The 17742-nt window shown below is 41.6% G+C and overlaps 1 protein-coding gene across 1 annotated transcript in view; it reads right to left on the minus strand.

Moving 5' to 3' along the window:
• Nucleotides 1-17742, minus strand: part of MYT1L (myelin transcription factor 1 like) — an 822727-nt gene that overhangs the window by 263746 nt on the left and 541239 nt on the right. Inside the window, exon 17 of the mRNA XM_029597019.1 lies at nucleotides 4553-4636. Within this exon, the coding sequence (XP_029452879.1) occupies nucleotides 4553-4636 (84 nt within the window). The remainder of the gene's footprint in view (nucleotides 1-4552; nucleotides 4637-17742) is intronic.

The following is a 17742-nucleotide window of genomic DNA, read 5'->3' on the forward strand; positions in this document are numbered from 1 at the left end:
TGGATGTAGAAGGCATGTTTTACAAGGGGTGATGGAGGAGGGGCCAGGAAAGGTATTCTGAAATCCTCCTTGAAGCAGTCCCTCAGAGCCTTGACTGCCTGCTGGTCTGGATAAAATGTAAACTTCTCTCCAGCAGGGCCACTGCACCGGGATAGGGGCCCTAGCTTATACACTATTTTCCCCTTATACTCTGACCGGCAGGATGGCCAGCGGCACAGGTGGTACAAATATGCTGATACTTGCAGTCCTGTGTCAAGCAACCCCCTTTGTTGTACCACCAGTATGCTTCTGAAGCATTGTTTCCTGAATTCTCTTGACCTTGGGAGCTGCCTTGGCTATGAAATGGCCAGCTGTTCACTGCCACATTAGTGTTTTTCCCTGTCATATTGGTGAGCTATAGCTGAACATCATGTGAACCTCATGCCATAGCTGGAGTGTCCGCCATTTGCTCTCTAAACCACTCATTATAGTTGAGTCAAGGGAAACCCTCATACTCAGAGTGGCCACTTATAATAGTGTCCAAATATGATCACAAGGCCATGTGCTGTGAGGGATCAGCTTTGCTAACTATATATGCCAGCTAGGTGAAGGAAAAGACCCAGTTGTTAATGTTTCTGGCCAAGCTTTTCCCACCCACTGGTGGCTCATTCTGCCTGTGCCCTTTCTGGGAGCTGTCACCCCTCCTGTGCCCATCCAGCAAACTAAAAATATCCACATATTGTTGATGTCTATTGTACCAAAGTGGAGAATGTGGCACATCCTGCTAAAGCTGTTTACTGGTGCTTAAAGCCGGCAATTTTGCATTTGCTGCTACCAAGCTACCTGTGCCCTGCATCACTGAAGAGCCATGTGAGACAGAAGAAGATACAGAGAAGGAACTCTGGCTGCTAGATGAATCTGAACCCCTAGAATATCTCCTGCCCATACGTTTGTGTTTACACCCCTGGCCTTCAATTTTCTGTTATATCAGCAGTGCTCTGAGACACCTCCCCTTCAACAATATTTGATTCTCATTGGACTTACCCTCTGGTGACTGTGTAGCCATGATGGGTCAGCTGTGGTGACCAGGTGTGCTTCTGCAGGCAATGCAACTTCCGTGATCACCAAAGTGCCAGTTGACCATGTCTGCTCAACTCCTGGAGACACTTCTCCACCTGGTACAGATGCAACTGTGCCTTGTATTGCCTGTGAGCTGGCACAAGGTATCTTGACTCTGACTGCATAGGTGTAGACATGAAAACCCCTTGAGAAGTCATCACAGGTGACTAGGGGCTCCCCGTTTGCTGTTGCAACCCTTCAAAGGATTTGCAGGGTAAAAACAAGCTGCACTGGGGCAAGCCCAGGATTGCTATCCTGGAGTTACAGTCTCAACAGGTCTTCAAGTGGGGGTCTGACTGGGAGGAAAAGGGTAGGGGGTGGTGGGATAGCTCCCTTGCAGAGCTCCCCCAGGTGGATACCACCTATCCCCCAGAAGAGTAGACCAGTCAAGGTGCATTGAAGTATGGTCTCCATGTACCCATCCACAGGCTGGAGGGCCGGCTGCTGAGGGTGAGGGTTGCCATCAACTACGGCTGGCTCACTACAAGGCCCAGGTCCAGCTCCCCCTGCTGTGCTGTCCACATTTGGCTGAACCCCAGCCACATCCAAACTGTCCACAGGAACAGGGGCTCTGATTCTAACTCCTCCTCTCTGGCCTCTGTGCCCATCCCATTTTTCCACCTGTTGAAGAGGGACCTGGGGCTGTGCATTCCCTGATTCATTGGGGGGTGGTACAGCATTGTTAGCCCTTCCCCAAGGTGTCCAATGAGAATGGGTGGCATGCTTGAGGCCACGGGATGCAGGCATATTTACTTTTTGTAGTTATAAAAGAAAAGACAGCTCAGGCAAGACTGCCCAACAGTGCTTGTTAACAGATAAATTAAAAAAAAAAAAATATATATATATATATACATATCCCCAATTAGCCAGATGTAAAAAGTACTGCCTGCTCAAGAGTTGTAGAAGCCAATGGGGCAACACTTACTGAATCAAGAAGCAGAACGAGGGACATCCTCAGAGCATGGGAAGACAGAGCAAAGGGATGGGAAAACTAAACTTCCTCAGCTCCCCTCTCTGCGCTGCAGTATCTACCCCCCACCTGAACCACTCCACTGCTTCAAATGTCCCAATGGAGTGAAGGAATGCTGCCCCGTGTCACCGGAATCCATCCTGGGCTTACCCAGAACTGTCCCCTTTGCTTGATTTTTACCTGCATGCTATATCAGCATTGTGATGCCAGCATAGTGATGTCATCGCTGCGACAGTGGCAAAGCAATGATGTACGTCATAGTGCCAGTTGGGCACCCATGCTGACCAGGGCAAGGGCAGAGCAAAGGCCAATATGCCACAATGCCATGCGATAAGTGCAGTGGTGATTGGAAGCCCCATTGGCTCCATACATGGCGCCATGTTACTTATGGTATCCGCGCAAGGGCCCAGCTTCACTCCAATAGAAGTCCCTCTATTTTCTGCTTGACTAAAACATGGTTAAAGTGATCTGATACCTTGCTAATTAACCAGATCGCTCCCCCTGAATACATGATGCATTCACTTTCCAGACCTGGCAGGATGGGAGGGAGAGTGGAGCTAATGATAATTTGCAAAAAAAAAAATATATATTAGGTTTACACCCTGTCACCATCTCAGTAGCACCTCCATTTGAGATAATGTTATTAAAATCCCAACATTTCAACCTCTGCTTGAAAGGTTGCCTTTCTGGCCTTTTAGAACATCATAACTGTGAATCCTAAAAAACTAGCAAGTTAGAGCCCCATCTCCTCACTTCCATTTTTGATCCAAATTATGGAGAAGGCAGTGCCGAAACAACTAGATGAATACTTCAAAGACAATACTTTTCTCTATTCAAATAAGTTCAGTTTTAGTAAAAATCTGAAACATGGAAACCCTACTACTATCTCTCTTTGATATCATCTGGCAAGTGTTAGATATTGGGCATCTGCAGCATTCAGTACTATAGACCATACTATTCTTACAAAAATATTGCAAAAAATTGGTATCTCTGGTCATATCCTTAACTGAAAAAATTCCTTTTTACGTAACAGGTGACAGCAAATTTGGACTAAAAATGAGACCTCAACATGGAGATCTATCAAAACCGATGTTCTACAAGGATACGTTTTATCTGCGACTCTTTTGAATATCTAATACCACTATGCAAATTACTAGCAGGCCTAGGTCTTAATTATTGGATATACACGGATGATGTCCAATTTTTCATTCCCATAAAAAACTCAATAATGCATACACCTAAATACCTAGAAATGTACTTAATTACAATAAAGTGCTGGTTATTCCATAATAGGATAACACTAAATATATATAAGACGAAAATAGTTTACATCACTCGAAAAAGACTACCAAAGCAACTTCCCACCTTTAAATTGGGCTCATACAAATTTCCTACTTCTAATTTCGCTCATGATCTTGGTGTCCTCCTGGGCATCAGACTATTAATGCAACCTCACATCTGAGTGTAATCAAAGCAGGTTACAATAAGTTTCAGTTGCTTAGACACCTAAAACCACTATTAGAATTTGAAGATTTCATAATGATATTCCAAACATTGATATTTTCAAATATAGACTATTGTAATTCCCTTTTCCTGGGCCTTCCAGCAGTACCCTGAGATATTATAGATGTTATAGAATGTTGCAGCACAGGTATTAACCAGCAAAAGAAAATATGATCACATCACATCCATTCTCTCCTTTTTATATTGGCTCCCTATGCAATACTGAATTTGATTTAAAATGTTGACTTTGGTTCACAAAATTCTGATAAATCCAGACACTGTTTGGCTAGGTACATTTCTATGTATGCATGTTCCTCAAAAGAAACTGAGATCTACAGACAAAGGACTAATAGAAGTCCCCTCTATATGCCACACCCATCTGGGAGAGGTAAGAGACAGAGCTATATCCAGTATTGGCCCAAGATTTTGGAATTTTAAGCCAGTGTCTTTAAGATTAATGACAGACTTTAAGTTGTTTTAAAAAAATATGAACACCTGTCTCTTCAGGACAGCCTTTGAAATCAAATGATCCTATGTTTTTTTAATTGTCTAAACATAAAACTTTGTATTGTTTTATGTTTTTTTAATTCATCAATGATGTATTATGGATGTTTTAATTGTAAACCTCTCCTATCTCCTTTGCCTGGAGGGGTGATATATAAATAACTGTAAATAAATAAATAGTTCAGTAGCTGTATGAAATTGAGTTCTAGTCATCATTTGTAATTATTTGCAATTATGGGTATTTATTTATAATGATTTACAATAATTTAATTCTTGTTCTCTGCTTTATCTATAAGTTCTAAGTTCTTATGAAGTTATCCCTGTTATTTGTACCCACTTGTTTGATGTAATTTCCAACTTTGGTTCTATGTAAACCGACGCGGTATGTACTAGTACATGAACATCGGTATATAAAAGCCTTTAAATAAATAAATAAATAAATCATCTGAGATTCCTACTGTATCAATTCATTTTTACCTAATAGGTTCTTGATCTTCTTTATCTTCTTTGCTTTGTGCTATCTTGATACCACTTTTCTTTGCTCTTGGACAACCTGAAAGACTACATAAAATAACAAGAATACTTTTGTAATTAAAATCAATCTAATCAAAATGTATATCATTTTGCCAGAAGGGAGAAATTTAGAATGAACTTCCAGTATTTTATGGAATTTATCTCATTTTCAACTATTAAGACTGATAAATCAATGACTTATATTGCATCTGTGAACATGATTCTAACATGGAATAACGGTATATAAAACACACAAATAAATAATCTTTCACTTCTAAGGCTAGTTCCTTAGGGCCTCATTTTCAAAGCACTTTACTGCGTGTGATAAATTTGCGAATTGCGTTAACAAGAGAGAGAGAGAGAGAGAGAGAGAGAGAGAGAGAGAGAGAGAGAGAGAGAGAGAGAGAGAGAGAGAGAGAGAGAACCTTACTATAGTGCCTATGCCCTACATAGGTATTTGAATCCCTATGGGAGGGCTACCTACTAACTCGGGGTGGGGATTAGGTATGAGCGTCGGGGGTTGGGGGCCACTTTTGCATTCCACATGAGACCTACGGACAGAACAGTGGTCTCTAGTGCAGATTTGCTGGCCGTCGGAGTGAGGACGCTCACTCCAAGCGGAGATTTGGCCAACATTCTCTCCACCTAGCATGTTGTTGCCCAGGTAGAGTGTCCATCAAGCTAGGTAGAGAGAACGTTGCCCAAACCACTTCTTGGTGTGAGCGTCCTCACTCCGATGGCCAGCAAATCTGCACTAGAGACCACTGTTCTGTCCGTAGGTCTCATGTGGAATGCGAAAGTGGCCCCCAACCCCCGACGCTCATACCTAATCCCCACCCCGAGTTAGTAGGTAGCCCTCCCATAGGGATTCAAATACCTATGTAGGGCATAGGCACTATAGTAAGGTTCTCTCTCTCTCTCTCTCTCTCTCTCTCTCTCTCTCTCTCTCTCTCTCTCTCTCTCTCTCTCTCTCTCTCTCTCTCTCTCTCTCTCTCTCTCTCTCTCTCTCTCTCTCTCTCTCTCTCCAACACCCCCTAATGTGATATTGGAAAATAAGGCCCTTAGATGATTACCTAAAGCTTGTAAGGAATATAAAAATGTGTCCTTGTGTTGAAGTACCATGCAAGTATCTTTTCATTCTGATAAAGTAACTTGTAACAGAGAGAGAGAGATCAAAATGATTTGGGAATGAAGCATCAAAAGCAATTAATAAATGTTTTAGCCAACTTACTAGAAATTGAATCCTGGTAAAAATATTTCATTATTATTATGCCTAATGTTAGGCTTTTCTATAATATGTCACTAGCAAATGAAAGGGCGGAACGTGGAGGGTAGGGGGAACTTAAGGAGCTGGTTCTGAAAATAATGAAAACTGGCCACTGGGACAATAGCAGATACTTAGGGACCTTCATTTTCAGCTTTTATTTTATTTTTTTCCATGAAACTTACCAGTATTTATTATAATATGAACAAACATTATATTTGCCCAGAAAAATGATTATCATTTTTACTCTTTTTTGCTCTTTAAGCAGTGATAAATCCCCAGGAAAAAATAAAATAAAACCTGAAAGTCCCTAATGTTGTTGTAATCAATACTGATCATCATCATAACAACTGTGCATTTTTATTCAGCAGGGCATCCTAGGCCCTTTTGAGGGACCAACATTTTTCAGCATTTCAAATTGTGATCTAACAATAAGGGGATAATTTTCAAAAGGATTTACAAATGTAAATATAACTACTATTGTAGTAATTTTCAAAAGCCATTTACTTGAATAAAAGTGCACTTACTTGAGGAAAATCCAGTTTTACATGTGTAAATGCTTTTTAAAATCAGGCCCTTAATGTGATCAGGTAAAGAACAATAATAAACTGAGATTGAAAAGAGGGGACATTGAACTGCAGAGTAGACTTTAAGAAATCTTATTTTTATAATAAAACATAGGGCAACTTTCAAAAGCCATTTAAGAACATATGAACATAAGAACTTGCCATGCTGGGTCAGACCAAGGGTCCATCAAGCCCAGCATCCTGTTTCCAACAGTGGCCAACCAGGCCACAAGAACCTGACAATTACCCAAACACTAAGAAAATCCCATGCTACTGATGCAATTATTAGCAGTGGCTATTATTTATGTGGGTAGAGACTGATTTACCAATGTAAAAAGACATTTTGAAAATTTCCCACCCTCCACAAGGCTCAAAGTACACATGGTGGTTTCATCAAGGGAGGCAACAACATGTGCAGAATTGCATTTTTAAAACTGTACGTATTATTTCCACAAAGTGCCCACTGAAAAAGTATATGCAAATCTGTGAAGGAAATTTATCCCATGCCAGTTTCCAAAGGGAAAGTATGCTCATAATTTCCTTTTAAAAACTGGTGCAAAGCCTGCAAATAAAAATATCTACAAACTTTGCAACAGCCTAGGCAGATTTGAAAAAATGCTGACATTGCGGTGAATTTTCAAAATGTTATGCAATAAAAATTTGCATATACGTGCATAAGTAGCTTCTATTCACAAAGGGGCAGATTTTCAAAGGCTACGTGTGTAACATATGAGCGTAACCTGAGAAAATCTGCCCCTGCACGCGTCGAGCCTATTTTGCATAGGCTCGGCAGCACGCGCAAGCCCCGGGACGCGCGTATGTCCTGGGGCTTGCAAAAAGGGGCGTTCTGGGGGCAGGGCCAGGACCGAGGCCTCCAGCACAGCCACCGTGCCCGGAGGCAGGCATAACTTTCGAGATAAAGGTCAGGAGGGTGTTTTAGTTAGGGCTGGGGGGCAGGTTAGATAGGGGAAGGGAGGAGAAGGTGGGGCAGAAGGAAAGTTCCTTCCGAGGTCGCTCCGATTTCGGAGCGGCCTCGGAGGGAACGGGGAAAGTCATCAGGGCTCCCCTAGGGCTCGGTGCGCGGAAGGTGCACAAGTGTTCACCCCTTTGCGCGTGCTGACCATGGATTTTATAACATGTGCATGGCTCCGCGCATTTGTTATAAACTTGGGCGTAGATTTGTTCACGCCGGGTTGCGCGAACAAATCTACGCCCTCGCTTTTTTAAAAATATATTCTATATTTTATAAAAGTCCAAAATACACACTCATTTTCACTTTCTTGCACACATTTAAACATTAAAAAAAGGAGTGTTCCAGGGCGGGGCCAATATTTCCATGCATAAGTTGCTATTTTGAAAGACACTTAAGCATGTAGATTTGACATCTTGCTTGAGTAATTTTACAACTGCTAATTATTTAGCATAAATGATTTTAAAATGTTTATTGTGTAGTACTGGCTGTGTGGGAGGTCTAGGTAAATTGGGGGAGTTCAGGCTGAAGAACCAGGAGGGTCTCAATAACCTGGAGAAGGACTGGGTGAACTGGTGGACTAATTGGTAAAACTGGTAATTTCCTTGATGCATCATGTTTTAAAATACATCGATTTATATGTGTTAGTCGGTGTATTTTAAAATATGGTAGAACCACATCTTGAGTTCTGTGTGCAGTTCTGGTCACATCTCAAAAAAGATTTAGCAGAATTAGAAAAGGTACAGAGAAGAGTGACCAAAATGATAAAAAGGATAGAATGATTCTCATGTGAGGAAAAGCTAAAGATGTTAGGGTTCTTCATCATGGAGAAAAGAAGGCTGAAGGGAGATATGACAGAAGTCTATAAAATAATGAGTGGAATTGAATGAGAAAACGCAAATATTTTGTTTACTCTTTCAAAAACTACAAAGATTAGGGGCATGCAATGAAGTTACTAAGTAGTACATTTAAAACAAATAGACTTCTTTTTTACTCAATGCTTGACAAAGGATGGGGTGAAAGCTGTTAGTGTAGCTGTATTTAAAAAAGATTTGGACAATTTCCTGTAAGAAAAACCCATAAACCATTATTAAGGTAGACTTGGGGAGATCCACTGTTTATCCCTGGAATCCTGCCACGTACTTGTGACTTGGATTGGCCACTGTTGGAAACAGAATATTGGGCTTGATGACCATTTGTCTGACCCAGTATGGCAAATCACATGTTCTTATGTAAATAAGTAATGTTAGTCCTATTTATTTTCACATGTAAAATATTCATGTGTATGTATTTAAATAGCTAAGAAAAGTATGTGTGTTCAATGCATTGATGTACATTCTTTCAATGCATTGCTTGTTTTCATGTGTAAGCCTATATACATGTGTATTTTGCCGAATACAGATGCACATATTTTATACACGTATATCATACACACATATATCATACACACAGGGATAGATTTTAAAAGACCTACGCGCGTAAAACCCAGGGTTTTACGCACGTAGATGGCCTTATTTGCGCCAGGCCTATTTTTGAAGGCCTGGCCATGCGTGTCAACCCCCAGGACGCGTGTAAGTCCTGGAGTTGCTTAAAGGGGTGGTCCGGGGGATGGGGCGGTCCTAGGGCGGGGCTAGAGGCGCCCAGCACAGCATCCATTTGTCGCTGTGCCAGCGGATCGTGTGTCGGCAGGGTTCTTGAAGCAGGTGCAACAGGTAAGGCGAGGACTTTGGGGGTTTAGGATAGGGCTAGGGGGTGGGAAGGTTAGGGGAAGGGGTAGGAAGGTTAGTATAGGGAGTAGGGAAGTTCCCTCCCAGGCCACTCCTAAATTGGAGCGGACTGGGAGGGAACTGCGGAAGGCCGTGGGCTTTGGCGCATGCAGGTTGCACAAATGTGCACCCCCTTGTGCGCGCCGACCCCTGATTTTTTAACATGCGCACATGTTATAAAATTGCGTGTCCATGTGTACGCGCCAGGTAGTGTGCACATGCTCAAGTTTCAAAACTTGCGCATGTGCACACATGCGCAAGTTTTGAAACTACCCCACAGGTTATAGTTTAGTTTAGTTTACTGGTTTTTCTATACGTTACATTGGCAAAGCCATCAAAATGGTTTGCAATTGGATTAAAATAGAGAAATACAATAATTTCATAAAAAGGATAACAGCTGAAATTAATAAAAGAGAAATATAAATTACTAGCTTGAAGCCATATATGCACATATATGCCACCATACACCTCCCTGTATGTAAATGTGCCATAGAACATAGTATTTTTCCTTCTCTAGCTTCCCCGTTAAGTGCCTATCTACTTGTTATATTTACAGTATAATCATTCCTAATGATTTGCTGGTATCAGGAAGTGATTATATTCATATTTATTTATTTTATTTATTTAAAAGTTTTTATATACCGCACAATGGATAAATATATATCCGTCTAGGCGGTTTACACATATGTCTTCATTTTAGTGCTGAAAATGGCAAATCTCTCTGGTCTAGTCTATTTGTTCTCTTATAATTACTCTTCTATCCTCAACTACTGAGGAGTATTTATAGTTATAGGTTATGCCTATGTATTTATAGTTATAGGTTATGCCTATGGTTCGTCATCATATATAAATATATGATGAAGAACCGTAGGCATAACCTATAACTCAGGGATGGTGAACTCCGGTCCTCGAGTGCTGCAAACAGGCCAGGTTTTCAGTATATTCACAATGAACATGCATGAGAAAGATTTGCATCCAGTAGAGGCAGTGCATGCAGATCTTTCTCATTCCTATTCATGGTGGATACCCTGAAAACGTGGCCTGTTTGCAGCCCTCGAGGACTGGAGTTCGCCATCCCTGATATAACTGATATGGTATGGGTATCTCAGGGTGTACTAACATTCATAAACCAAAGAGTTCTCTCTTTTTGCTGCTTATGATTATCATCAGAACTATAAATTAACTGTGGAATTGTACTCACCTGATTTATTGAAGGCCAAATGAGTCTATCAACTTTTGGTCCTTCTTAACAACTTTTTATGAATAGTAGTAATGAATTAACTGAAAAGTTATCCAAACATTTGCACATTCAATATTGTTTTATTATTACCAATAAGGTGAATTTTAAAAGCCTGGCATGCATATGAATTAGGGGATGCCCATGCGCGCCGAGTGAATTTTAAAAGCTGCACTGATAAGCGCGTATCTCCCGCAGTGCGCATGTCTCCAAAGATTTCAAAAAGGGGGTGGGGGGTGGACATTTCAGGCATGAACCAGAGAGATGTGCACATAAATACTTAAGTGACCCAGCATGCGCTGAGGTCCCATACCACATAACTTTACTTCTGCTATGGATGATTAAGTTAAAAAATAAAGAAAAATAGGCAGATCTGCAGGATGAACTAGTCAGTGCTAATTGGGGTGAGGAGTGAAGGCTATTCAACTAAGGGGGTTTGGAGGACCTATCTCTTAAATGGGAGAGCAGGTAGAACTGGTAGAACTGTCAATGGCATCGGCATGCAACCCTTTTAAAATCCCCCAATTAACGCGATGGAAGCAGGATTTACCCGCCCACTTAAAATTTGGTGCATATGTGCGTGCGGCCAGACTATTTTATAAAATGCATGCATATACTGTATTTTTCACTCCATAAGATGCACTTTTTTTCCCCTAAAAGTGGGGGGAAAATGTGCGTCTTATGGAGCGAATGTAGCGTAACAGACCTCAAGAAACCTCTCCCTTGGCGGTTAGAGAATTAAAATAAAAGCTCACTATTTCGCTGCAAACCAGCTCCATTTCCGAGCGGGGGACAGCCTACCAGAACTGGGCATTAAATTTTTTTTTAAAAAGCTCAGTTTCGCCCCAACACAGCTGTTTTCGGGCGGGGGATGGGCGGGACATTAAAATAAAAAACCCTCAAGTTTCTCCACAAACCGGCTCTGTTTTTGGGCGGGGGATGGTCGCGAAGCGCGGCCTACCAAATTGGGCATTAAAATTAAAAAATAAAGCTCACAGTTGTCCGCCAGTGAGCTTTTTTTTAAAATTTTAATCCCCAATTTGGTAGGCCGCACTGCGTGCCCGTCCCCCACCCAAAAACAGAGCCGATGCCCGCCATAGAAGTCAGATCCTGTCTCCTCCTCAAACTGGCTCCATTTTCGGGCAAGGGATGGCCAATCAAACCGGGCATTAAAAAAAAAACAAAACCTCAGTTTTGCCACAGACTGGCTCCGTTTTCGGGCGGGGGACGGACGGTGAACTTTTTTAAAATTTTAATGCCTGATTTGGCCCATCCCCCGCTCGAAAACGGAGCCGGTGTGAAAAATAAAATAAAGAATATCCAGCGACAAACACTGTAATTCTTCCTAATATAAATCCAGGGAGAGGTACTGTTTCTTAATTTTTAGATACTAAAGGACTCTGGATGAAAATCAAAAAAATTTTCAGTTCATCACATACTAATCCTTCAACACCACTTAGATCTACCTATGAGTGATCATATGAATGTATAAATTCCTCATAAAGGAAAGATCAAGTCGTCAGGAATGCAAGTGCATTTAAAAAAATAAAAAACCTCAGTTTTGCCGCAAACCGGCTCCGTTTTCAGGCAGGGGATGGACCAAATCAGGCATTAAAATTTAAAAAACGTTCACCGTCTGTCCCCCGCCCGAAAACGGAGCCGATGCCCACCGTAGAGGTTTCAGATCCTGCCTCCTCATCCTCCCCACCCCCACCCCCGTGGAAGAGCTACAGAGTGCGGGAAACAGAGTAAAGGCACATGCAGGCAATCTTATGAAGGAGGGACAAAAGGCAAAGAGCCTGGAGCCACTGCTGGTAAGCGGGGGATGGGGGGGGAGGAACTGCTACATTGGTGATGGGGAATGAGAGAGAGGGAGATTCTTGGCAGGTGAGAGAGGGATTTTCATATTTGTAAACCCCTTTGTTGGCTTTCCCCTTGAAAAGGGGCACAATTTTGGGTGCTGCTGAGCCCCTACAAAGCTCAGTATGGCGCCAATAGAATTCTCTGTGGGGGTGAGAGAATTACCGTATCACTCCAGATTCTAGGGACACAAGAAACACTCCTCACACACTGGTTTATTCCAATCACAAAACTTTATTGAAAAAAAAGATAGAATTTCAAAAATTAACACATCTCTTTCTGAAAACTTCCAGAAAAACAGAAATACAGTCCAACAGAATACTCAAAAATTAGCACTGACAGTTCCTGTGGTACCTCTTTTGCCTCTTCCTCCTTTTGGCTCCCCAGAAATACTGGTAAATATGGGAAACTGATTATCCCAGCAGCTCTTCAGACATGGATCTCCTCTTCCGTGATTTAGACAGACACCGTAATCCTTCCAAACTGTGGATGGATTGGAGAAGGGGATTGGATGAGAGACATAAAGTCAGGGGCGGATTGGCCTATTGGGGGATTGGGCATCTCCCGGTGGACCAGTCGCTCTGGTCACGTGGTCTGCCAAGAGTGGCCACGACAGAGCTGAGCTCAGCAGACCATGGGGTATCTCCTGGGCTGGCCTGAGCAGAAAATCCCCAGGCTGATCTTTCTTTCATTACTGTGTTTTCTTGCAGAAAAATACCACAGTCTCATGCTATATACCGTATGTACAAAGATGTCAAAGCAGAAAAGGCAAGCATATGAAATTCCTTTTAAACTGGAGGTAGTAAAATATGCTAAGGAACATGGAAACAGAGCAGCGGAGAAACATTTTGGGCCACTTCCAACTGAAAAAATGATAAGGGAGTGGAGGAAACAGGAGGATCAGCTGTGAAAAAGCAGATAAAAGTAAGCACACTTTTCGTGGGCATGCTGCAAAGTGGCCACAGTTAGAAATGGACATGAACGAATGGATCACACGTCACAGGAATAATGGCTTCTCAGTCTCTACAAAAATGATAATATATGAAGCCAAACGCATTGCTGTAGAGAAAGGCATTCAGGATTTTACTGGATCACCATCGTGGTGCTTCAGATTTATGAGGCGAAGTGGCCTTGATATGCGCATCAAAACTAGAATTGCGCAAAAAATGCCAGAAGAATACGAATCAAAGATTGTGTCTTTTCACAAATTTGTAATTGATGCTAGGAAGAAAAATGATTTTGAAATTGGCCAATTGGGAATATGGATGAAGTCCCGCTAACCTTTGATGTGCCATCCAACAGGACTGTTGATCTGAAAGGTGCCAAAACCATAACCATGAAAATCTCAGGACATGAGAAAACCCATTACACGGTTGTGTTGTCCTGCTGTGCAGACGGCCCCAAACTGCCACCGATGTTAATTTTCAAAAGGAAAAACATGCCAAAAGAAGCGATCCTATGAGGATGGACGAAAATGGAATGAGAGTATGGATGAAAATGGAATGAGAGTATGGGTTGAAAAAGTATGGTCCAAACATCCTGGAGGGCTTCTGACAAAACCTGCCCTATTAGTGCTTGACCAGTTTAGAGCACATATTAGTGAAACTACAAAAAAGCACTTTAAAGAAGTGAAGACTCATCTAGCTGTAATTCCTGGGGGTCTTACCAGCCAGTTGCAACCTCTCGATGTTTCCATCAACAAACCTTTTAAAGTCTTTATGCGAGAAGAGTGGAACAAATGGATGGCTGCTGGTAATCATGATCTGACACCTACTGGACGAATGAAGAGGCCCACTATCACTCAAGTTTGTGAATGGGTGAAAACATCATGGCAGTCAGTGAAGGATGAAACCGTTGTACGGTCATTCAAAAAATGTGGCATTAGCAATGCCTTAGATGGCACTGAAGATGATATCATATAAGAAGATAGCGAAGACAGTGATACCAGTGATTGTGAGCAACTGAGCTTCCTAAATTCTGACACTAGTGATGATGAGTTTTTGGGGTTCCCAGACAACTAGAAGAGTATATGAATGTTAAAATCTCTCCTCATTTGTTAATGACAGTCATGATGGTTCTTAATACTGCTGTTCACTTTACATTGTTGAAATATTATTCTGTTATATTTTATTAAATATTTTAGTACACTATTTGGTTCAGAATATTTTTTTTCTTATTTTTCTCCTTTAAATCCTAGGTGCGTCTTATGGTCAGGTGCGTCTTATAGTGCAAAAAATACGGTATATGTTATAAAACGGCTGCATCTCTGGCTGCATCTGGTCCGACATACACATGCCAATGTGCGCCCGCGTGCCAGTTTGAATGTTACTGTCCTTCTGTTAAAATCAGCAAATATATAAATAGAAAATTTTAGGACTCTGCACTCATTTTTTATTTTGGTTTGTTTCTTCATTTTGGGAGGAGTGTATTATTTCTTTCAGTTTATTAAATGTTTTCTTTGGATTGGTTCATTTGCCAAATTGAAAACAATAATTGTAAAAAAAACCAATCCTTAAAACAAACAAGAACTAAATAAAAAATCCCAACACACTCCTCTGGTGGCCCTGGCAGAGACTTCTAAGTCCAAAAATCTAGCCTGGAGCCGGGACCTGCCAGGATTGGAAACAACCTGGCACCAAGGCCTATCCAGCACATCTGTACTATGTAGAATTGTATAGTAAAATAGTGACAACCATATGGGAGGAAGTCACAGAAATTCTGTCACTGTAGTGCCATCCACCAGGCAGACAGCAACATTTTTAAAGCATTATGAATCTGGCGGGAGCAACTGAGCAGTACTTCTGCCTATTTTGGAGGATCTGGGAAAGGGATAAATAGAGACAGGGGTTGTAGTTCCCCACCCTAGCAATTATAATGGGGGGAGAGGGAGAGAGCAACTCCAGACTGGCCTTAGCACTATGCTAGCTCAGGATTGGCTTCTGTGCTGGGTAGGCCTCAGAATCATGCCAGCTCTGGGCAGGCCATGGTGCTGGTTAGACCTCACATCAGGCTGGCTCAGGGCAGGCCTTGGAGCCAAGCTCACTTGTAGTAAGTCCAGTGCTAGGCCAGATTTTTGCCATGGGAATCCCTGCCAGGGCTGCCGGAGGCCTGTTGTGTTTTTCCAAAAATGCTATTTTTGGTTCGTTGCATTCAGAACAAACCAAAAAATGGCCTTGGTCGTATTATTGGCATTTGTTCAAAATAAATACATATCCTTAGTAGTTTTGCATTAAAAATTGCAGAAAGGTGGTGTGTGAGTGTCTTATTTGAAACATGCTGTAAGATAAGGTTTCTCTAATTTTTTCCCCCTGATTCAGGAGTATACCAAAATATCGGCTGAAGTCAGGGTCTTTCGCTAACCCCCAAGTGGAAGGTGAATAAAGCAATCTCACATATGGAAATCCAAGAAGTAAAAAGTGAGGTGAATATATTGTTATATAAATGAAAACAAAGTTGGAGTTCATTTGTGGTATAGTCAAAGAATGTACTTTAATGAAAATCTGAATAGTTTGCATCAATGATCCATATATTTTTTTAACTCTTTATTTATAATCTTCCGTAAATCAAACACAAGCAAAAATACGGAATAGGAATTAATGTCAGAAACATATTAAAGACAGGAAAAATCAAGAAATTATACAACAGGTAATCCAAAATCTAGTCTACAATACATAAGGTTGATCAGGAGGCAGATACAATCAAGAAAATGCAAAGAGAAAAACATTGTTCAAAGAGCTATTTAAAATTTAATTTGGTCTTCTAACCACTTAACATAAGGAGTATTTGTTGGAGGATTTACAACTCTATTGTCAAGCAAGGCTTTCAACTGGCTAGGTTCAAAAAAGGTATAATTTTGACCTGAAAGAACATTGCATGTAGCTGGGTAACGAAGAGAAAAGAGCCTACCCCAATTATTAAAATAGTATCTCTAAATTGAAGAAAAGCTTTTCTCCTAACCTGTTCGTTTACATACATCAGGAAAAATCCATACTTTATGACCCATGAAAGAATATTTACGATTACAGAAAAATAACCTCAAAATTAGGTTCTTTTCTATTTCAGAGAAGCATGAAATCAGTAAGGTGGCTCTTTCCTGTATCTCTTCAGATGACAGTTCCAAGAGGTTTGTGGGCTGCAAACCAGTCGGGTTTTCAGGATACCCCTAATGAATATGCATGAAATAGATTTGCATACAACTGAGGCAGTGTGTATGCAGGTCTCTCTCATTAAGGATATACTGAAAACCCGACTGGTTTGCAGCCCTCGAGGACCGGAATTGCCCACCCCTGCCTTAATCAAAAGTTGAAGACATTCCTCTTAAACAGCTCTGCAGGAGAGATAAGATGGGTCTTATGAAAATTTAAAATATGCAAATTACGTAAACGAGATCTATTCTCAAACAATTCCAAGTGTCGATGGATCAGAGCACTGTCCTTTACAGCAGCTATTTTAAAATCCTGAAAGGATGATTTCTAAAGTTCCAAAGCCAGAATTTTGGCAACATGTTCAAATGTTTTAGATTGAACTACAGCTAATTGGCCTTTAGCCAGATCAACAGAAATATTAATATCTTCAAGTCTTCTACTTACAATTTTTTCTAATAATCTCTAATTGCTTTCCACACATCCTCAAGAGTAATAACAGTAGGTTCTGTCAAGCAAGATGTCCATGAATCTTCAGGATGCTGTTGAGAGGGCATCAGAGACTCCCACATCAGATATGGAACCAATACTGTTCTTTATTGTTGATAATAAAGGAGGAGGTAAGTGATCATCAGGACTCAAGGTAGTTTCCAATTCTGACTGACCTGGTGCTGCTTTCAACCCAGGATCTGCAATGAGTGATATACCTGAGTGTGACTGCTCCATAGCTGAAGAAACATGAGGAATAGTTGACTGGGAAGTGCAAGGGGTGGGCCCTGAAGAATGAACCTGGCCTCTTCTCTTGACCATAGTTATACATAATAAATGGAGCTGAGCTGCTCTCTGAGAGTGAAATACAAAAATCCTGTGAAAATTGAGAAAAAAAAGGGTGCCCTCCTCTCTCCAGACTAATGGGTCATTCTCCTCTATACCTTGTAATTTGGAATAATTCTTTAGTCTAACGAGATGTTCTACAGCATCTGGCCCCATTGAGAGAGTTAAGGAAGACATCCTGATGTTCCCACTCAAGCCGGCATCATTGACAGCTCTGGTCTCTTGCCACGCACCCCCCTGCTGACTTCATCTGTGAGTGTGTGTGTGTGTGTGTGTGTGGGGGGGGGGGGGTGAAAAGCCATGAGCAATGCAAGAAAAGGACTCATCGCTGCTGTTTCCTCTCCTCTCTCTGGACTAATGGGCCATTCTCCAACATCTGGCCCCATTGAGAGAGTCAAGGAAGGCATCCTGATGTTCCCACTGAAGCCAGCTCCATCAAGAGCTCTGGTCTCTCGCCACACCTCCCTCCCCCACCCCCCCTGCTGACTTCATCTTTGTGGATAGGAGGGGTGAAA

This window comes from Rhinatrema bivittatum, chromosome 3 (genome assembly GCF_901001135.1).
Source record: "Rhinatrema bivittatum chromosome 3, aRhiBiv1.1, whole genome shotgun sequence".
In the NCBI taxonomy this organism is placed as follows: domain Eukaryota; kingdom Metazoa; phylum Chordata; class Amphibia; order Gymnophiona; family Rhinatrematidae; genus Rhinatrema; species Rhinatrema bivittatum.